Here is a 24,307-nt window from a genome sequence, read left to right on the forward strand (position 1 = left end):
ATAGAGCAGTAAAAAAATTTACAAATAAAAAAAATGAATAAATTCCTGAAGGTTTCCAGCTTATCCGATATTCAACTTATTTGGGTTTGACTTACCGTATTCTACGGCTTGCAAGACACCGCATCTTGGAAGACGCACCTTAATATTTGAAAGAAATTTCTAAGAAAAAAAAAGTGATTCTCATACAAGAACACATTCACCATATACCCGACCACTGAACACAAAAACATAAGAAGCAAGGAGTCTGCAAGACACTATTGTTTCACCACTCATTACTAATTTGCTGGAGCATTCACCACAAATTTAAAACTATGTAAATAAAAACACCATAGGTAAATACATATCTTACAGAATCACTTGTCTGATCGCCGAAACCGAACGCATCAGTGCTGCAGTTTGTATTTATTTTATTTTGCAGTCGTGCTTCATGGGGTTTATCAATGTGAATACAATTCGCAAGTGGAGTTTTGACTCTTGCTTGAATAAGTAAGCCACTTGGATGTTCTATTGATAAAGGTATAAAGGCACCTGGCATGTGTGTGCGTTCGTGTGCATGTATGTGTGTGTTGCAATGAGATGAGGGAGCGGCCCGTTTTCTCCACACGCTGAGTAGGCTGCAGGAAGGATTATGGTATTGGAAATACTTATAACACCTAAGTACTGAGTTTACATAATATAAAAGGCGAAATTAAATAGTACTTAAGCTAACATCATAATGTAATGACTCATCATACAAATCCAGGTTGCTATCGGTCAAGTGTCCAAGCTCACTTGAGGTTGGATGCTGCCTTACTATACAACATTCATCTTGGAAGACGCACTAGTATTTTTCAGTGTATTTTTTAGGTAAAAAGTGCGTCTTGTAAGCCGTAAAATACGGTAAATGGGATTTATTGTATTTCCAATATCTATGGATACATGTTTCAATAAGAGATATGTGGTGATTCTATTAAATCATTGCAGTACAGGTTTCCGTTATTTTATGATTGGGTTACATTCCTGAAAACCAGATCGAATAATGCATATCTGGGGGTTCCACTCACACAGTTTTATTAGATAGGGTGGAATCAAAAGCTTTTTGTCTCATTAACTTCCCTCCTCTGACTGATTGTCTTCAGTCTCTTTCTCCCCACCGGAATGTTGCATCTCTTACTATCTTTTATTGCTATTTTCATGCTAACTGCTATACTGATTTTGCTAACTGCATGCCTCCTCTCCTCCTGCTACCTTGCTGCACAAGGCCTTCTCTTAACCCTATTCTGTCCAACTTTCTAGTGGAAGAGTTAACCAGTATTTTCAATCATTCATACCTTTCTCGGGTAAACTCTGGAACTCCCTTCCTGCGTCTGTATTTCCATCTTCCTACAACTTGACTTCGTTCAAGAGGGAAGTTCCAAGACATTTGTCCCTGACTTTTGGCTGATTCTGTTGTAATATTTGAAAGATCTTGCATTCCAAGTAGTTTTTTCTTTCCAGTCTGGGCCATTTTCCCTCCTTGCATAAAAAAAGTACAATCAAATATCAAACTTAGATTCAGTAGGATTTTATTTAATGGGAGAGTAACCTAGGCCTAGCTTGTATTGAGAGATAGAGAACACTTTTCCGCACCACCCAAAGAGGTATTGTTATTAGGTCGTTATATTTTTCTTTTATACTGTGGTTTTCCCTTTAGTGGTATTCACTAACAAGAAGAGAAAAACAAGCTTCAGTTAAGTTAGCAGGTGACACTCAGCTGCAAGTCTGGTCATCATTCCAAAGCCTTAAGAGTCTCTCCATTTCCTTCATTATTGGCTTCCTCTTCCTGGTTAGCATCCTTGCCATTAATGTAGAAAATGTCTCCCCTGCTTTTTTCACACTTGCTGCTTGTTTGGTGACAGTGGATTGGGGCAACTACAGGGTTCTGGCAATAAGATGGCTCCAGCTCCCTCATGGCACTTAATAATTTCAAGCTTTTTCTGTAAAGATAAGCTTTCCTTTGTCTTTTATCTTTCAGTTCACCAGCATAAGGTGTTGCTGTCTGTTTGGAAGACATCACACTTGTATCATTCATAATACCCAAAGATGAGTGTGAATTTTAGCAAAACAAACACTGGCGACCTGAACACAACTGGAAAACTTATCTTGATCTTGATCCTACAGGTGGCTCAAGATCATTCCAGAGCCAGGCTTTTGGATCGGCAGTTCCTGTAGAGAACAAACAAAGACAAGTAGACACTAATTATCCCTTCATCTAGCGGGAATGAGTTTCATTGGATGGCGATATGATCGTGGTGCATTTGTTAGCATTCTGGTGATCTGTTAAAAATTGGATAAACGAGCCTTGACATTGAAAAACAAGCAAGTGAATGTAAAAGATAACAATCAGAAAATAGAATAATCAAATAACGAGGGAACCCTGTATAAACATATACACTCAACCCTCGTTTATCTGGATTTTGTTTTTTCTGGACAGAGTCCAGATAATAATTTAATAGTTTGAGACTGAATGACCAAGTGTGTATTTACCTATTTGTGTATTACAGGGCCCGAGCTAAGCTCTCTGTGTCCTGTCTCCTTGTCCACTCCTGTCATATCTCTCTTTCATCTGATTGACACACACTGCGTCAACGACATCACTGCTCAGTTTATTCCACTTATCAATACTACGATGCGGGAAACTGTATTTTCTCACGTCATTTAGACAGATGTCTTTTATTAGTTTTTTTCCATGTCCTCGGAGATAATTACTTGTGGTCACCTTTATCAATTCTCTGTCCAATATGTCAATCTTGTTCACCAATTTATACATAGTTATCATGTCTCCTCTTGTTCTTCTCTCTTCTAATGTGGTCAGCCCCAGTTTCCTCAGTCTTTCCTCATAGTCTAACTCCCTGAGTCCTGGTACCATCCTTGTTGCCAGCCTCTGTACCCTTTCCACCTTCTTCACATTTTTCTTCATATGCGGTGACCAGACACATGCTGCATATTCTCTAACTGGGCTCTTATTAAGGTGCATAATATCTTCTTCATCATTCCTTCATCTAGGTAGTGGAATGCAAGGCCAATATTTTGAAGCATGTTATATGTTTTCCAAAATATCTTGTTAATGTGTTTCTCCGGTGACAGAGTGTTTTGCACGGTTACTTGTAAGTCTTTCTCCTCATTGGTCTCATCAATTTTCTCATCACCCAGCCTGTAATCCTGTTTGGTCTGTATCTACTTCTTCCCATTTTTCATAACATGGCTCTTCTTTATATTGAATTCCATCTGCCACTCTTTACTCCACTCATATATTTTTATCAAGATCTTCCTATAGCTTGTTACAATCTTCCACATTCTTTACTCTGCTCATAATTTTGGTATCGTCCGCGAACATGTTCATGTAACTGTCAATTCCTACTGGCATATCATTAACATAAATCAAAAACATGATGGGACCAAGCACTGACCCTTGTGGAACTACACTGGTTACCTTCTTCCACTCGGACTTCCTTCCCTTCACCACTGTTCGCATTTCTCTTCCCACTAAGTAATTTTTCATCCATTTTGCTAGTTATCACTTACTCCTCCAATTTTCTTTAGTTTCCACATCAGTCTATTGTGTGGCACTTTATCAAAGGCCTTTCTCAAGTCCAGGTAAATAGCATCCACCCATCCCTCTCTATGTTGTAGTATGTCAGTCACTCTTGAATAAAAACATAATAAATTGGATACACACGATCTTCCTTTTCTGAAACCAAACTGCCTTTCACTCAGAATGTTTTCACTTTCTAGATACTCACTCCACTTAGCTTTAATTACTTCACATACTTTGCACAATATACTAGTCAACGATACTGGTCTGTAATTTAACGGTTCCATTCTATTACCATTCTTATATATAGGCACAATGTCAGCTCTTTTCCACTCTTTCGGGACTAATCCTGTTCGTATGGAGGTTTCCACAATATCAAATACGGGGTTCAACAATTGATCCTTACATTCTTTTAGCAACCTTCCAGATATGCCATCAGGCCCCATTGATTTATTAATATCCAGATTGCTTATAATTTTCCTTACATCTTCTTTAGTAACCATGATGTCCTGCATTTGCTTTATCTCCGTTGGCCCTTCTCCTATAAAATGCTCCTCCTTTGTAAACACTTTGCAAAAGTTGTCGTTCAAAATTTCAGCTATATCTCTAGCATCCTCATATACTTCTTCCCCATTTTTTACCTTTTCTATTGTGTCCCTTTTATTTAGTTTTCCATTTATGAATTTGTAAAACAGTGTAGGGTCACTATCACAGTTTTCCACCACTCTCTGTTCATATTCCTTTTGTGCTGTTCTTCTTACTTCAACATATCTATTCCTTGCTGTTTTGTAAACTTCTCTTGATAATACATCACTGTTTTTCTTAAGTTTCTTCCATGCCTTTTCTTTGTTCTTTTTGCTTCTTCACAATTTCTATTAAACCACTGTTTATTATTTAAAGTCCTCTTTCTGTGATATGGCACAAACCTCTTCACAGCAGAGTTATATAAATCCATAAATTTATCGTATTTCAATTGCATATCCCCTTCCTGGTATACCACGGACCAGTCAATTTCATTAAAGAACTCCCTCATATGGTTATAATTTGCCCTAATATAATTCAATTTTTCCTCCCTGCGTTCCACAATCTTATTCGTGCTTAATTCCGTATCCAGCTCAAAGCTAAGGACATCATGATCGCTTTTCCCCAAGGGACATTCATGCTCAATTTCTTCTTTTAAGGAGATGCCCCTGGTAAATACCAAATCCAACCTTGCTGCAGCATCTTGTCCCCTGCACCTTGTTGGTGATCTCACCCACTGTGTCATCAAGTTATTTGTTGCTACGTTTAACAATTCCTCTGCCCACTCACCACCGTTCACCACTTCGTAGTCTTCCCACACTATTTCTTTACAATTAAAGTCCCCGACTATCATCACTCTATCCTTTCTGATGAGTTCCTGCTTCATTCTGTCTAGAGTATTTCTCATCACCATTTGGTACTGTTCATATTCCCAAGCATTGGTTCTGGGTGGTATGTATACTGTTATAATATTAATGTCCCTCTTACCATCTGTTATAAGCATACTTATCACTTCCTTATTTCTCTTACTATAGTTCACCTCCTTCACTATCAGATCTTCCTTAGTAAGAACCATTATACCACCACCTCCTTTATTTTTTCTATCATTTCTCCATACTTTGTAGTGTTTTACATCAAACCAATCTAGCTTTATTTCGGGCCTTAGCTTTGTTTCCACCACACACATTATGTCCGGTTCATTGTTTATTAGGTAATCCATACATTCCAACCTCTTAGACAGAAATCCATCTATGTTCGTGTAAGTCACTTGAATTCCATTCCTAGTCTCTTTCTTCCATGTTTCTGTCAGTGTAATGTCTATTCCGTCTGTTTTATCCACCACTTCTTCAGCCTCCCATTTCTCATCCTCCAAAAAAACTTGGTCTTTTCCTCCTCGGTTCTTTCTTCATTCCTCTCTCTCACCTCAGTTACAAGCTCTTTCATTTTCATCCGTTCGTCCTGTGACATATTTCTTCTTATGTAAATTGTTTTGGTTTCCTTAGAGTCCTTAAGTTTCCAAGCCCTCCTCAACAAGTCCTCAGTTGCCACCTGAGACTTTACTTTCAATTTTAATGGTCTATTCTTGCCTTCCTCAAAAGCTCCTAGTCTAACACTTTCTTCTACCTCAGCATACAGGCACTCTTCCTCTTCTGAGATTTTATTCAGTAAAGACTTAATCCTGTCATTTTCCTTATCTCTCCTATCTTGCCAGTTCCTGTTAGTTTCCTCCCTCAATCCTGTTATGATCACGCATTTTTTCTTTTCAGCAATATCTCTCACTACATACTCATTTTCCTTTAATGCCTTTACCATTTCACTCTGTGTAATCACTTTATTTTCTTCTTCCTGCTTTTTCACTATCTCCCTAAAGGACCTTTGTACTTTCTGGTGTTCTTGTTTCACTTCTTTCATCCTGGCATTCTACTTTTTAATAGGACTATGAAGGGGCATTAATCCAGAGCACCTCAATTCACAAGCCTCCTGGTGTGATTGTCTCGGCTGTAGCTGAAGTAGCAAATTGGTTTGGATGCCATGCTGAGCAGCTTGGGCCAGTTTGCTGACCAGAGATTATTACACATACATCTGATTCCACTCTTTGCATTTCTTGAATGTTTTGCCTCTGCAAAAATGTCTGTATGTGGTGTCTAGATCATTCACTACCAACAGTTTATACTCCCAACATATGCTTGACAGTATAAAGCCATTATTATCAGGTAGTGACATATCATTGGCTACCTGTAAGTATAAATATTGTTGGTGGCCAGGTAATCCTACAAGCTCTGGCAATTTAAACACAGAACTTCCGAATCTGGATTTCATATCTCCAAATATGAAGCAATTTTTACATACACCATCTGACATTATTTTTTCTTGGATAGATGAAAATGACACATGTGAATAGTACCTTGAATCACAAGATGGTACACTCGACTCAAAACAACGGACAAATGCATGCATGACCCTGTCCGTAGATTGCAAAAGTACGTAAAAAAACTGTATAAAATGTACCTAAAATACTGTGTAATCATTAAGAAATCATTCAAGCAGTATTACAAAGCATTAAGTACAACAAATAACCTGAAGTAGATGACATGAGCATGGTCAGTTTAATAAATATTAATAAACACAGCTTCGCAACACTTGTTCCTTTTTCTAATTTTCGTATTAGTTCAAGCTTAGCAGCCACTGGAAGAGCCTTTCGATTACGCTTTACTGGTTTTCTAGGTTTAGGAGGCATTTTGGATAGGTTAAGCACTCGTGGGAAGGGTACAAATGCATAAAAAAGCCGTGATAAGCACTGGACAATGTTCGCTGTTGGTTGAAAATGCACGGACTGAAGATTAAACATGGCGGCCAACAGTTGATGATGCGACCGACCCGCCACCGACCGGACAATAATTTGCCGGAACGGACAATCGCACGCATTTTAATATTCGTCCGTAGATTAAACCGGACTCCAGTATTTGTCCGTAGTTTCCGAAATCCATTGATGGGAGGTCCATTATTTCGAGGGTCGAGTGTATATAACAAAAGCAAACAGAATACAGATTTGATCCTCTACCCTTGTATTCACTGTTGAGATATGTTTCAAAATACAGTAGAGACTCAATACTCGAACATCTAAATAGTCAAATGCAAAAGTTTGACTAAATACTTGAAAAAATATCTATTAGTTGAATGTCCATCCACATGGCTGTAAACAAAGGGTCTCTCCCTTCCTGCCACCCCACCCACCCCACCGGTCCACTGCAGCCAGGTTATCCTTTGCTGTTGTAAGAATAACATTGTCCTGCACTTTCTCTCCGCACTTTTTTTTTCTCATTTAGAAGGTTACAATGGCACCAAAGAGGCTTGTTAGTGGTGAGAATGAGCCTACAAGAAAGAATGTAATGACAACCATGGAAAGGAAAAAGGAGATTATTGATAAATATGAGAAAGGAGGAAGAATAACCAATCTTGCAGCTGAGTACTGTAAGGCTAAATCTACAGTAGCCACAATAGTGAAGAAGACAGCTCATTAAAAGAGCTGATGTGGCAATTGGTGTGAAAAGGCAATTTAAGCAACCTGCAGCTGTGGAAGAAATGGAGAAAATGTTGATTGAATAAACCAAAGACAGATGGCTGGTGATTCTTTGTCAGAAGGCATAATTTGTGTGAAGGCTAGGCTGCTGGATCGTGATCTTATTTCTGATACTATATCTGACTCTAATGGTGATTATAAAGCAAGTAAAGGGTGGTTTGTGAATTTCAAGAAAAGAACTGGAATTCATTCTGTTGTGAGGCACGGCAAGCCCTCAAGTCAGGAGTAAACATATGCTATACGTCACTGTGTTGCCAACTCCCACAATGGATGGTGAGAGCGACAGTGATTTCACGGGGTCCTATTCTGCCACCTCTCCCTCGCGCCTAACTTCTACACCTCAGGTCTCTCGCCATGTTGCGGGGAGACAACTTTTGAATGAGAGTGGTATCAGAAGAGCTTTGGAATTAACAGTTTCTTCAATAATAGAGAGCGAAGATAGTGATGTTCTGGGCTCTGATACGGATATAGGAGCTTCAATTACCAAGGGGGAGGACACTCCACCACCACCACCAACAACTCCTATTGTGTGTGTTTTATATATTGTTTTGCAAAAAAAAAAATATACAAATTAGATAACTTTGCAAACATTTTGATTGATTGATTAAGAGAGAGAGAGAGAAAGAGAGGATACAAGGGGCCCGTTTTTATCGCTGTAACCAAGGCCGCTGGAGCCAATCGGACGCAAGGCCACGTACACGGATGATACCACCTCATTCAACCTGTGATATTTTGGTAACCATAGCATCTAGAGACTTCTGGTTTTTTGCATTACAAAGAGAAAGAATTGCTTGTGGGCAGAACATCATTTGTTCTCACTCGTTTATTGAATTTCTAAGTGTAATCAGTATGTGAATTCAGGCTATTTTTTGTTTCTCAAACCTGTGTTTCCAACATCCCAAACCAAACTGCTATATTTCTAAATTTGGGCTTGGCAATGGCTGAAATGAATTACAGGTAACTCTCTGCAAAATTAAACCACTGCTTTTTCATTTGGGCTTGGCAATAGAATGAATTAAGAGGCATAGATGCGTTCCAAGAGGCATCGTGTATATCAAAATTCGCGTAAAACAAACGTAATTCTCATAAGAAACAATAGATAAGAGGGGGGATGCGGGATGTGGTCCCAAAAAATTAGTACAAAATACTCTTTTTATTTGGTTAAATTAACATGTTTTTATTATTTACCATTCTAAATACTAGAAGTGTATTAAAAGTAAATGGAAAAGCAAAAAATAATAAGAGAAAACAACAAAACAAAGAATACATAAACAAAACACTCACTGCGTCACTGCCTTCACCACTCACACCACAGTCAGTCACCATCTTCCTTTGAGCTTTACCACTTTATCAAAAATCCACTTATCAAAAAATAATCCCACATGCAGAAGATGAAGGACGTTCTGGGGCCATCTTGGTGAATTATAGGCAGGTTGAAGAGATTCCGTCTGTACTTATTGCTGGCAGACTGCATATGAGGCACGAAAAGAGCAGGAGCTGGATCCAAGATTCTTTAACAAAGTCAGAGCAACCTCCTGCTGCGAAATGGCATCCATGAACGCTTGGAGGGATGGTAACGAGGTTGCTATGAGGTTGCTCTCAGGTTGCTGGTAACACCACCTCTCCAGGTGGTATTATTGTCTGATATATGGATTTATGTTCACAAAACAAAATTTCTATTAGCTTTTTACAAACTTTGCTCCCAAGAAAGGATTGTTTTGTAATGCATAAAGTGAAATCTTACATGGAATACCAAAAAATAAAGCAGAGATGAGATCGCCCACAGATGAGGCGGAGACTCGCAGCGACTCGGCCGCTTCTTCTTCTTTTTCTTGTGACCCTTTTAGCTTGCGTGTTGTCTTTCACCACAATATTTATGTTTCCACTCCTCTATTGCCTGCTATAATGGATATCATATCTTAGTATTCATATACGCTCATGCCATGAGGATAACCTCGACTCCATGGCACTGAGTGATAGTGAATTACTAATGAAATACCACAGATTTTCATTAGTGATTGACAGGGTGGAGTCAACAAGGTACAGGGGGGAAGAAGAACCATCATTGCTTGACCTAGTTTTCACAAAGAAACCAGAGTCCCCTCCAATCATACAATACCTTAGTCTAATGGGGAAAAGTGATCATGTGACATTAGAGATGCTAATGCAAGAGGAAGATGATATAAGTTACAGAGAGAACTATAAAGGAGAGAGATTAAATTATGCAAGAGCAGATTTTGAAAAATTAAGGAGTTATTTTGCTGATATGGAATGGAGTAATATGTGCAGGAAGACTGTACAAGAGAAATACAATGAAGAAGTAAAAAGTTTGTTCCTGTTTATAGAGTTCAGAAAAAAAATACATGCTTGGTACAATGCTAGATGCATACAAGCAAAAAAGGCAAAAGATAAAGCGTGGAAGAAACTCTTAAAGCAGGGAAATGACTATAATAGTTGGCAGTACAAACATACTAGAAATGAATATATTAGAGTTAGGAGAGAGGAAGAAAAAAGATTGAGAAAGATGTAGTGGATAAAAGTAAGGATGAACCCAAACTTTTCTACAAGTTTATAAATGGCAAAACAAATAAGGAAACAATTGAAAAATAATTAAAGAAGGGAAGACATACCAAACAGAGAAGGAAATGTGTGAAATAATGAATGAGAGCTTCAAAACGGTGTTCACTGCAGAAGATGATTTTACAGAATCTAATAGGACATTGGATTGCCAAGGATTACAGGAGATTGCAGTGCACAAACACAATATTGGAAAATTACTGGATAAGTTGGAAGTCAGAAAAGCAATGGGGCCAGATGGTGTATCAGGCTGGGTGTTAAAAGAATGTAAAGAGCAATTACTGGATCCAATTTGGAAAATAATTAAAAGTTCAATAGATGAAGGGAAAGTTCCACTAGAGTGGAAGAGAGCCAATGTAATACCAATATTTAAAGGAGGAAAGGCAATTGAACCACTAAACTACAGACCAGTGTCACTTACAAGTGTCGTAGGGAAGTTATGTGAAATAATTATCAAAGAAAAATGGGTTAAATTTGTAGAAGAGGAGCAAGTCGTATCGAACAGACAATTTGGTTTCAGGACAGGGCGGTCATGTGTATCAAACTTATTAAGGTTCTACTCCAGAGTTATTGCAGGACTTGAAATCAGAGATGGATGGGAAGATACAGTATACCTGAACATTAAAAAGGCTTTTGATAAAGTCCCTCATGGAAAACTTTTTTGAAAACTAGAGTACATAGGAGGACTGGGTGGAGCCTTGCTCAAATGGACAAGAGATTGTTTGAAGGATAGCAAAATGAGAACTGTGATCAGAGATACATACTCATCTTGGGGTAAAGTAACTAACAGAGTGCCACAAGGGTCAGTGTTAGTCCCCATTATGTTTCAGGTTTATGTAAACGACATTTTACAGGATAACCTAGATGGGCCCTGGTGGCCCTTTGTTATCCTATTATTTATGTTATGACATTCACATTGGGATAAACAGCTATATAAATTTATTTGCTGATGATGCAAAGTTGCTAAGAGTTATCAAAACCAGAAGGACTGTCTGCTATTACAGGAAGATTTAAACAAGATCTATGAATGGAGTAAGAAGTAGAAATTGGAGTTTAATGCCAAGAAATGCCACATAATGGAACTAGGAAAGAGCAAGAGAAAGCCAGTATGGAAATATTTGATGGAGAAGAGCAAATAATGAAGACTAAAGAGGAAAAAGATCTTGGAGTGATCATGCAAGAGAATTTGAGCCCTTATAAACACATAAGCAAGATATTTGGACTATCATATAAGATGTTGACTAATATAAGAGTGACATTTCATTACATGGATAAAGATGTGATGAAAAAAATCATCAAAAGCATGATACACCCAAGGCTGGAATATGCAGCAGTGGTATGGTTTCCAAGCTCTAAAAAAGATATAAGAAGATTGGAAAGGATACAAAAGATTGCTATAAAGATGGTGCCGGAATTAAAGGACATCACATATGAAGAACAACTGAAGGAAATGGGACTGCCAACCTTACAAGATAGAAGAGAATGCAGGTACCTAATAACAATGTATATGATAGTAAATGATATTGAAAAGATAAACAAAGAAGACCTGGTACTGTTGACAGAAGAAAATGGAAGGACAAGAAGACATAAAAAGATGAGGATGAGGCAGTGTGTGAAGGATATTGGAAAAGACAGTTTTCCACACAGAACGGTGGAAAAATGGAATGCATTGGATAATGGAATTGTCACAGCACATAGTGTGCATAACTTTAAAGAAAAACTAGATAAATGGAGATATGGAGACAGAACACTATGAGCCTTGCTCGAACCCTGTACAATACAACTAGATAAATACACACACACGCGCGCGCGTCGTCGCCGTCGCTGAGAGAGGACGGCTCGTCTCCAGACGGGAAGAAAAAATACAGGCAACCCCCGTTTAACGAAGGGGTTACGTTCCTAAAAAACACTTCGTTAAGCGAAACTTCGTTAAGCGAACCGATTATAACAAGTTTATCCCCTGATTTGAACTTTCATTGAGAGTAAGCAAAGCGAGAGTGCATCATAGTACAGTAAAAGGTTTAATGAAAGTAAAAATTATGAAGTTAAACATTTAGGTAGTTTAATTTAAGTCATTATAATGTACACTAATGTATGTATGTACGTAACTTTATAATGTTGATGATCTTAACTTTATGAAGGGAGGGAGAGTGAAATGGGAAATACACTAACCGGCAACCTGTGGAATGTAAACAAAGTGTGCATCATGGTACTGCATACAAAACTTATGTACCACATTTCCACAAGGCTTTCCATTTTATCCATTGTAGAGTCACGAGTTCTGGTGGTTCTTTTAGCTTGCAAAGAAGATGAGGTCTCACTAGCCTTCTTAATAGAGTCTCTTGACTTGAAAATAGTAGACAATAGATGGAGTCAAGCCATGGTGGGAAGCAATGTTATTAGTTTTCTGGCCTTTCTCTTGTCTGTGAATAATACCCAGCTTCACTTCAAGAGTAAGACACTTCCTGGTCTTCTTAGGAACGTTAGGCAACATTGCAGGGTGTTTTTGTGGTAAGTTGAACTAAGGAAGATGAGCTGCTGGTGACGCTGTTATGTTTTGACTGGGTAGTGAGTGGTGTGTGTGATCTTGATCTTGATCTTGATGCTACAGGTGACACAGAATTTCTTCTGAGTCAGGCCTTTGTATCGGCAGAGCCTGTGTTGTCCACAAGAGGCTTGATCTTGATCTTTATTCTACAGGTGTCTCAGGATTTCTCCTGAGGCAGGCCTTAGTACCAGCAGCTCATGATGTATTCAAAAGCCTGTCAGCTTGCATGATACAGTGGGGCTTTCAAATTTTGAAAAAAATTACCTGGATAAAACTTCGTTAAAGCGAGTTTGGTGTTTGTTAAACGAGCAGATGGTAGTAAAATGAAACCTTCGTTATAGCGAAATTTCGTTGTGTGAACCTTCATTAAACGGGGGTTGCCTATACCTATCGTATTACAGGGCCCGGGTAACTCTAAGTTAGTGTCCGTTAATATCCTACTGTCTCTTAGTGTTGAAAGTGAGTGATATGGAGAGTGATGCCTGAGAGGGGAGTGTGGACGGTGATCGTTCTGGCCGTAATCAGCTGACAATAACAAAAATGGCGTCCAGGCAAACTAGAGACTTTGAAGGTTTTATTACTACGCCAAAAGGACTGCAGAAACTTGATATGGATGCAAAAATCCAGGCACTGGAAAGTAAGTTCCTAAACATTTTGTCAATAGAAGAAAAACTGGATAGAGTTCTAGCCGAGAATGATTCGTTCAAAAAAGAGATCTATTTGTTAACGTTAGCGAATAAAGAGCTATTGAACGAAAAAGTAGAGATGGAGAAGGAAAACCAACAACTAAGGAAACAATGTGAAGAGATGAAGGCTAAACTCATGGAAATGGAGATAAAAATATCCAAAGGGAACTTGAGGAAAGAGGAATGTCTTAATCTAATTGATACCAGGATGAAAGAAGTGAACCATGAACATCAGGAGGTAGAAAGGTCGTTTAGGGAGATAGTAAAAAAGCAGGAAGAGGAAAATAAAGGGATTACGCAGAGGGAAATGGTAAAGGCACTAAAGGAAAATGAGTATGTGGTGAGAGATATTGCTGAATAGAAAAAATGTGTGATCATAATATGATTACGGGAGGAAACTAACAGGAACTGGCAGGACAGGAGGGATAAGGAAAATGACAAGATTAAGTCTTTACTGAACAAGATCTCTGTGGAAGAAGAGGACCTATATGCTGAGGTAGAAGAAAGTGTGAGATTGGGAGCTTTTGAGGAAGGCAAGAATAGACCATTAAAATTTAAATTAAAGTCTCAGGTGGCAGCGGAGGCCTTGTTGAGGAGGGCTTGGAAACTTAAGGACTCTGAGGAAACCAAAACAATTTACATAAGAAGAAATATGTCACAAGATGAGAGAATGAAAATGAAGGAGCTAGTATCTGAAGTGAAAGAGAGGAATGACGAAAGAACAGAGGAGGAAAAGATCAAGTTTTTTTGGAGGATGAGAAATGGGAGGCTAAAGAAGTGGTGGATAAAACAGACGGAATAGGCATTACATGGAAGAATGAGACTAGGAATGGAATAAAAGTGACTTACACGAACATAGATGGATTTCTGTCTAAGAGGCTAGAATGTATGGATTACCTAAGAAATAACGAACCGGACATAATGTGTGTAGTGGAAACAAAGCTAAGGCCTGAAATAAAGCTAGACTGGTTTGTTGTAAAACACTACAAAGTATGGAGAAATGATAGAAAAAAATAAAGGAGGTGGTGGTATAATGGTTCTTACTAAGGAAGATCTGATAATGAAGGAGGTGAACTATAGTAAGAGAAATGAGGAAGTGATAAGTATGCTTATAACAGATGGCAAGAGGGACATTAATATTATAACAGTATACATACCACCCAGAACCAATGCTTGGGAATATGAACAGTACCAAATGGTGATGAGAAATACTCTAGACAGAATGAAGCAAGAACTCAACAGAAAGGATAGAGTGATGATAGTTGGAGACTTTAATTGCAAAGAAATAGTGTGGGAAGACTACGAAGTGGTGAATGGTGGTGAGTGGGCAGAAGAATTGTTAAAGGTAGCAACAAATAACTTGATGGCACAGTGGGTGAGATCACCAACAAGGTGCAGGGGACAAGATGTTGCAGCAAGGTTGGATTTGGTATTTACCATGGAATCTCTCTAAAAGAGGAAATTGAACATGAAAGTCCCTTGGGAAAAACGATCATGATGTCCTAAGCTTTGAGCTGGATACAGAATTAAGTATGAATAAGATTGTGGAACGCAGGGAGGAAAAATTAAATTATACTAGGGCAAATTATAACCATATAAGGGAGTTCTTTAATGAAATTGACTGGTCCGTGGTATACCAGGAAAGAGATATGCAATTGAAGTACGATAAATTTATGGATTTGTATAACTCTGCTGTGAAAAAGTTTGTGCCATATTACAGAAAGAAGACTTTAAATAATAAACAGTGGTTTAATAGAAATTGTGAAGAAGCAAAAAAGAACAAAGAAAAGGCATGGAAGAAACTTAAGAAAAACAGTGATGTATTATCAAGAGAAGTTTACAAAACAGCAAGGAATAGATATGTTGAAGTAAGGAGAACAGCACAGAAGGAATATGAACAGAGGGTGGTGGAAAACTGTGATAGTGATCCAAAAATGTTTTACAAATTCATAAATGGAAAACTAAATAAAAGGGAGGCAATAGAAAAGGTAAAAAATGGGGAAGAAGTATATGAAGATGCTGGAGATATAGCTGAAATTTTGAATGACAACTTTTGCAAAGTGTTTACAAAGGAGGAGCATTTTATGGGAGGAAGGCCTACGGAAATAAAGCAAATGCAGGACATCATGGTTACTAAGGAAGATGTAAGGAAAATTATAAGCAATGTGGATATTAATAAATCAATGGGGCCTGATGGCATATCTGGGAGGTTGCTAAAAGAATGTAAGGATCAATTGTTGAACCCCATATTTGATATTGTGGAAACCTCCATACGAACAGGATTAGTCCCGAAAGAGTGGAAAAGAGCTGACATTGTGCCTATATATAAGAATGGTAGTAGAATGGAATCGCTAAATTATAAACCACAGTATCGTTGACTAGTATATTGTGCAAGGTATGTGAAGAAGTAATTAAAGCTAAGTGGAGTGAGTATCTAGAAAGTGAAAACATTCTGAGTGAAAGGCAGTTTGGTTTCAGAAAAGGAAGATCGTGTGTATCCAATTTGTTATGTTTTTATTCAAGAGTGACTGACATACTACAACATAGAGAGGGATGGGTGGATGCTATCTACCTGGACTTGAGAAAGGCCTTTGATAAAGTACCACACAATAGACTGATGTGGAAACTAAAGATGACTGGAGGAGTAAATGATAAACTAGCAAAATGGATGGAAAATTACTTAATGGGAAGAGAAATGAGAACAGTGGTGAGAGGAAGTCCGAGTGGAAGAAGGTAACCAGTGGAGTTCCACAAGGGTCAGTGCTGGGTCCCATCATGTTTTTGATTTATGTTAATGATATGCCAGTAGGAATTGACAGTTATATGAACATGTTTATGGACGATACTAAAATTATGAGGAGAGTAAAGAATGTGGAAGATTGTAACAAGTTACAGGAAGATCTTGATAAAATATATGAGTGGAGTAAAGAGTGGCAGATGGAATTTAATATAGACAAGACCCATGTTATGAAAATGGGAAGAAGTAGATACAGACCAAACTGGGATTGCAGGCTGGGTGATGAGAAAATTAAAGAGACCAATGAGGAGAAAGACTTAGGAGTAACCGTGCAAAACACTTTGTCACTAGAGAAACACATTAACAAGATATTTTGGAAAATATACATGCTTCAAAATATTGGCCTTGCATTCCACTTCCTAGATGAAGGAATGATGAAGAAGATATTATGTACCTTAATAAGACCCCAGCTAGAATATGCAGCATGTGTCTGGTCACCGCATATGAAGAAAAATGTGAAGAAGGTAGAAAGGGTACAAAGGCTGGCAACAAGGATGGTACGAGGACTCAGGGAGTTAGACTATGAGGAAAGACTGAGGAAGCTGGGGCTGACCAGGTTAGAAGAGAGAAGAACAAGAGGAGACATGATAACTATGTATAAATTGGTGAACAAGATTGACATACTGGATAGAGAGTTGATAAAGGTGACCACAAGTAATCATCTCCGAGGACATGGAAAAAAGGTAATAAAGGACATCTGTCTAAATGACGTGAGAAAATACAGTTTCCCGCATCGTAGCATTGATAAGTGGAATAAACTGAGCAGTCATGTCGTTGATGCGGTGTGTGTCAATCAGATGAAAGAGAGATATGACAGGAATGGACAAGGAGACAGGACACAGAGAGCTTAGCTCGGGCCCTGTAATACACAAATAGGTAAAATACACACACTAAAAGCCACATGTCAAGACTAAAAAAACTCCTTAAGGAGCTTACAGGTTAAAGTGCAGGATGGGATTGTGGACAGGGTAGAAGGTGGATTGTGTGAAAATAAGCTGAAGGGATTATAAAATGCATGGAAGCAGGAACCAGAAGAGGAAAAAGTAAAATTTTTGAGTTTGTAAAGAGACAAATTCAGGAAAATACATAAGTTGCTGTAATACAAGTAATTAAAGAGGAAGAAGATCTTGTGCGAGATACAGTGGATAAGAGTAAAAGTTTCATGATTTTTGGCATGAAGGAAAAGAAAAATCCAAACAAATTCACGAGAGAATGTGAAGAAAGAGAATTGGCCAGAACTATTATCAAACAAGTTCAAGACAGCACGCAAGAGCTGTACCAGGAGGTGGAGGAAGTGATCAGGCTAGGCAGATACAGTGAAGGGAGTAGGAGACCAATGAAAGTGAGAATGAGATCCCAAGTGATAGTAGAGGAAATTATTTCTAGGAAATACTGAATATTGAACACAAGTATATATGGATAAAAAGAGATATGAACATAGAGGAGAGGCAAAAGGAGAAAGTGCTAAGAAATGAAGCTAAGGAAAAAATTGAGAAAAGAATTTTTACGGGAGGGTTCTGGATATGAGACTAATGGAATGGTACCTACAAAAGAAAGAGGAGTTTTTGGAGGAGGCAAGAAATTAAGAGTGGCTTATACTAATATAGATGGGTTGTTATCAATCATGTTGGAGGTTAGGGATTATTTGGAAGAGAAAAAGCCGAATGTAATGTGCATCGTTGAAACAAAACCAGCGGTACATTGAAACATGTTGGACTAAGGAAACTGACTGAGGATATTATGGACAAGGATTTTTCTGTATTTAAGGACAAAAGAGGTAATATGAGGAGGTTGATCAACGTGGAAAGGGAGTTATGGTACATGAAGGAAGCAATGTCAAGTTTAATGGACAAGCAAGACAGACTGACAACGTAAAACACCGATTTGAAATTGAGATTAGTCAAATGTGAGAAGGTCAATGTAATCAATCAGGGATTAAAAGAGAAGATACAAGAAATAAAAGAAACAAAATGATGTTCTAAAAGCCACATGTCAAGACAGGTACAGGATTGGATTGAGAACAGAATGGAGGGTGGATTGGGTGAAAACAAGCTGAAGGAACTATGAAATGCATGGAAACAAGAACAGGAAGAGGAAAAAGTTAAATTTTCAGAGGTAATAAAAGAGACAAATTCAGGAAATTCAGGATTGAAAGACAAAAGGCTGGATGTAATGTGCATCGTTGAAACAAAACTAAGAGATGAGATCCATGTTAACTTTAAAGAGGAGGGATATAATAGCTGGAGGAGAGACAGGAAGGATAAAGGGGAGGAGGAGTGCTAATAATGGTTCATGATAACATGTGTGGAGGATGTGCAATATGGAGAGGACAAAGTGAAAGTAATAGGAATAACAATAAAAAATAGAGGAATTGAAGAAGAGAAAAATATTATAGTTACATATGTGCCACCTAAGACAAATACATGGGGAACTGAAGAACATAAAGATATACAAAGAGAGATGACTAAGTGCCTAGATAACATGATAAGAAGAGATGGAAGAATACTTTTTAGTTGGAAACTTTAACTGTAAAAAAGTAAACTTGAGAGAGGTGGAAGTAATGGATAATGCTGGACAGTGGAGTGAGGAAGTGTTATAGTTGACTATGGTTAACCCTTAAAGTATGGTGATTGTATCAGTACGATTGTAGCGTTGCGTGCAGAGAGGCGGGGATCACACCGGTAATCATGATTTTTCCGTGCTAAACATTTGAATCTCTCCCCCTCACTATTGGTCTTGGGGCAAGTGGAGGTATCTGGCATCTTTTCTCGCTCACCTGCTCGAGCCTTGAGACATATGTTCCCTCACAATAGGTCATCTTTTCTCATTTCGAGGCGACATCCTGCAACCCCGTGACCCAGAGGGAGGAAACGGTACTCCGGTTCCGCCATGAAGTTTTTGATATGCAATAACTTTGGTCTGAGAGGTCATAACATGTTAAAAACTACATTGTTGTACTCAAAATAACACAAAATTATGAAGTTAAACATTTAGGTAGTTTAATTTAAGTCATTATAATGTACACTGATGTATGTATGTACGTAACTTTATAATGTTGATGATCTTAACTTTATGAAGGGAGGGAGAGTGAAATGGGAAATACACTAACTGGCAACCTGTGGAATGTAAACAAAGTGTGCATCATGGTACTGCATACAAAACTTATGTGCCACATTTCCACAAGGCTTTCCATTTTATCCATTGCAGAGTCACGAGTTCTGGTGGTTCTTTTAGCTTGCAAGGAAGATATGATCTCACCAGCCTTCTTAATAGAGTCTGCTGACTTGAAAATGGCAGACAGTAGATGGAGTCAAGCCATGGTGGTAAGCAATGCTATTAATTTTCTCACTTCTCTCGTGTCTGTGGATAATATCCAGCATCACTTCGAGAGTAAGAGACTTCCTGGTCTTCTTAGCAATGCTAGGCGACATTGCAGGGCATTTTGGTGGCATGTAGAGCAAGGGAAGACGAGCTGCTGCTGATGCTGTTATTATTTTGAACTAGGAGAGTGAGTGGTGCGCGTGTTGTCCATGAGAGGCGCTGGTGTATTCAAAAGCCTGTTGGCTTGTGTTATACAGTGGGACTTTCAAACTTGGAAAAAATTACCTGGATAAAAATTTTTTAAAGCAAGTTTGGTGTTCGTTAAACGAGCAGATGGGTAGTAAAAGGAAACATTCGTTGTAGCAAAATTTTGTTGTGTGAACCTTCATTAAGCAGGGGTTGCCTGTACATACTCATCTTGGGGTAAAATAACAAGTGGAGTGCCACAAGGGTGTTTCAGATTTATGTAAATGACGTTCACATTGGGTAAACAGTTATATTATTTTATTTGCTGATGATACAAAGCTGCTTAAAGTTATCAAAACCAGAGAGTACTGTCTGATGTTACAGGAAGATACAGGCAACCCCCGATTAACGAATGTTCACAATGAAATTTCGCTACAACGAATGTTTCCTTTTACTACCATCTTCTCCTATAATGAACATCAAACTCACACCCCTACCCTTCCCCGTTCTTAGTTCAAAACAATAACAGTGTGCAGCAGCAGCTCGTCTTCCCTCGCTCAACATGCCACCAAAACGCCCTGCAACCAGCCCTGCAATGTCGCCCAGTGTTGCTAAGAAGACCAGGAAGTCTCTTACTCTTGAAGTGAAGGTGGATATTATTCACAGACACGAGAGGCGAGAAAACTAATAGCATTGCTTGCCACCATCTTGACTCCATGTACTGTCTCTACTATTTTCAAGTCAGCAGACTCTATAAAGAAGGCTGGTTAGACTGTATCTTCATTGCAAGCTAAAAGAACCACCTGAACTCGTGACTCTGCAATGGATAAAATGAAAAGCCTTGTGGAAATGTGGTACATAAGTTTTGTATGCAGTACAATGATGCGCCATTTGTTTATATTCCACAGGTTGCCAGCTAGTGTCTTTCCTGCTCCACTCTCCCTCCCTTCATAAATTTAAGATCATCAACATTATAAAGTTACTTCCATACATTAGTGTACATTATAATGACTTAATCTTAAATTAAACTGGTTAAATGTTTAACTTCATAATTTTTACCTTCATTACTTTCATTTACTGTACTATGATGCACTCTCACTTTGTTTATTGTCAATGGAAGTTCAAATTAGGGATCAAACTTATTATAATTGGTTCGTGTAACGAAAATTCATGCAACAAATGTAACCCATTTGTTAAGCGGAGGTTGCCTGTATAAACAAGATCTATGAGTGGAATAGGAAGTGGAAATTGGAGTTTAATGCCAAAAAATGTCACATAATGGAACTAAGAGAGAGCAAAAGAAGACCAGTATGGAACTATTTGATGGGAGAGGAACAAATGATGAAGACTAAAGAGGAAAAAGATATGGGAGTGATCATACAGGAAAATCTGAGCTCTAAAAAACACTTAAGCAAGATATCTGGATTATCATATAAAATGTTGACTAATATAAGAGTGGCATTTCAATACATGGACAAAGATATGATGAAAAAAATTATCACAAACATGATACATCCAAGGCTGGAATATGCAGCTGTGATGTGGTCTCTGAGCTCTAAAAAGGATATAAGAAAATTGGAAAGAATACAGAAGATTGCTACAAAGATGGTGCTGGAATTAAAGGACCTAACATATGAAGAACAACTGAAGGAAATGGGATTACCAACCTTACAAGATAAAAGAGAATGTGGGGACCTAATAACAATGTACAAGATAGTCAATGGCATTGAAAAGATAGACAAGAAAGACCTGGTGCTGGTGACAGAAGATGGAAGGACAAGAGGACATGTAAAGAAGATCAGGATGAGGCAGTGTGTGAAGGATATTGGAAAATATAGTTTTCCACACATAACAGTGGAAAAGTGGAATGCATTCAATAATTAAATTGTTACAGCACATAATGTCCATAACTTAGGAAAAATTAGATAAATGGAGACATGGAGACAGGATACTATGAGCCCTGCTCAAACACTGTACAATACAACTAGGTAAATGTCCATAACTTAGGAAAAATTAGATAAATGGAGACATGGAGACAGGATACTATGAGCCCTGCTCAAACACTGTACAATACAACTAGGTAAATGTCCATAACTTAGGAAAAATTAGATAAATGGAGACATGGAGACAGGATACTATGAGCCCTGCTCAAACACTGTACAATACAACTAGGTAATTACACACACACACACACACGCACACTAAAGTAGTCCAATCGCTGATTTTCCTTATATTCTGTACCTTGAGAAAACAAAAACTGATTGAAACTGAATGAATACAAATCCTATAACTTAACATCTTGCTCTTAGAATAATTATTGTTCATAATTTTGCCTTGTCTTATGAAAATGGTATTAGTTTGATGATAATACAGAATTTATTTCCTCATTTTAAAGGTGATGCTTCTGTCTTTGGCTACTGGAGGTGTTGGCCTGAACCTAGTAGGAGGCAACCACTTGTTTATGCTGGACATGCATTGGAATCCCCAGATGGAAGCTCAAGCTTGTGATCGCATATACCGAGTTGGGCAAACCAAGCCCGTCACAATTCACAGGTAGGTTTATAAAGCCTTGACATAGCATTCAACCAGTTTCTGCTTGGGAGAAAGTTATCACCATAACAATGCTTTAATGAATTTCAGGCAATTAATTACCCAGATAATGCAAAGAATGAAAGAAGAAAATTTCAAAGTATCCTAGAATGATCTTTTAGATGATCATTTAGATGAGATTGCTAAAGATAGATGATAAAGTATATATCATTTTTGTTTAAAGAGAGGGATTGTGATAAGAAATCTAAGTGCAAGCATACTGATCCCTTTTTACTTATACTTCTGACTTTGTGTATAACTCACCCTTGGTAGCAAGATATTTATTTAGCATTGCACAAAAAAGAAATTATTGGTGAAAGAGATCCAAGAGATAGAAACTGCAAGCATGGCACTGATTTCAAGATACAGCACTTATTATTGATACTAGCAATGAGTGCACAATATGGTTACTCTGTCAGTCAACCTCACAACCAAAGTTATATATCACTTATGTCACACAGGCTACATTCTCATAAGCATGTGGTAGTTGTCGTAAAACAGGGGTAGCATGGAGACACCTGAGTCCATTATGAAAGTGTATTTGCGGTAGCACAATACACAACAAGTGTAAACCAAGCGAAACGAGAGGCAGGAGGCGTAGCGTGTCGCCTGAGGCGGCGGCGAGCGAGGACTGAGGAGAAGGACGTGACGTCAGACAGAAAGGGAGTATGGTAAAAACAAAGGACATGCTAACATAAGCAAGATGACACACTTAGCAACTTTACCATCACCACCACCACCAGACGTGCTTCTGAGTCACTCAAATATATGGAGTTGGAGTCTTACAAATGCTGAACCAAGGCATGCATTTATCCACTAGCACAGGTTAATGGCAGTGTATAGGCTTCTCTCTGTTGTAAACAAAACTCATAGAATTAATGCAAATATCAGCATCCCTAAAGAGAGAGAGAGAGAGAGAGAGAGAGAGAGAGAGAGAGAGAGAGAGAGAGAGAGAGAGAGAGAGAGAGAGAGAGAGAGAGAGAGAGAGAGAGAGAGAGAGAGAGAGAGAGAGAGAGAGAGAGAGAGAGAGAGAGAGAGAGAGAGAGAGAGAGAGAGAGAGAGAATCACAAAGGTGTATGCTCAAAACAACTAACAGAGACTTGGATAAGGCCTCTGCCAAAACTGGAACCTGTAGAGATTATATATTTGTCTTGTATAATTGGTCATTTCTCCCACATCTGTGGCAATAGAATCAGTAAAAGTGACATCTCTGAACAGGAATATGGAGTGCAGTTTTGGTGCAACATGTCTAGTCTTATCAGTGTGTATAAAGAAATAGGGTTTTCATGTGGCAGAATGATTGTTTGTATATAAATACATATCTCTTCTACATCTTCCTCTCAAGTTTCGTAATTGCTTGATTCCTTAAGTAAAGCTGTAAACTTGACATCACGAAACCTATGGTATGAAATCACTAAAAAATTGCTTATTTGATTTAGCCTGTTGAGAAGCTGGGTCCTTCCCCTTCACCTTTTAGCTCCTTATCTTAAGATATATGCAGTGGCCCCTCAACATACGAGATTAATTAATTCCTGGATTGAGCTTGTATCTAGAATTTCTCGTATCGAACGAATTTTCCCCATAAGAAATAACTGAAAACCACTTAATCTGTTCCCAGTCTCCCAAAATCATCAAAGTTAACCCTAAATAACTACAGGTAACTCGATTTACGCGATAGTTGCGTTCCAAGAGGCATCGCATATATCAAAATTCGCGTAAAACAAACATGTAATTCTCATAAGAAACAATAGATAATAGAGGGGATGTGGGATGTAGTCCAAAAAAACTCATACAAAATACTCTTTATTTGGCTAAATCAACATGTTTTTACCATTCTAAATACTAGAAATGTATTTAAAGTACAGGCAACCCCCACTTAATGAAGGGGTTACGTTCCTAAAAACACTTCGTTAAGCGAACCGATTATAACAAGTTTAACCCCTGACTT

At 38.2% G+C, this 24,307-nt stretch overlaps 1 protein-coding gene across 2 annotated transcripts in view; it reads left to right on the top strand.

Moving 5' to 3' along the window:
• Nucleotides 1–24,307, top strand: part of LOC123517489 (transcription termination factor 2-like) — a 239,429-nt gene that overhangs the window by 196,723 nt on the left and 18,399 nt on the right. For both annotated transcript variants that reach the window (XM_045277595.1, XM_045277596.1), the window contains exon 21: nt 22,166–22,323. In XM_045277595.1, the coding sequence (XP_045133530.1) occupies nt 22,166–22,323 (158 nt within the window). The remainder of the gene's footprint in view (nt 1–22,165; nt 22,324–24,307) is intronic.

This window comes from Portunus trituberculatus, chromosome 42, assembly GCF_017591435.1.
Source record: "Portunus trituberculatus isolate SZX2019 chromosome 42, ASM1759143v1, whole genome shotgun sequence".
Taxonomy (NCBI): domain Eukaryota; kingdom Metazoa; phylum Arthropoda; class Malacostraca; order Decapoda; family Portunidae; genus Portunus; species Portunus trituberculatus.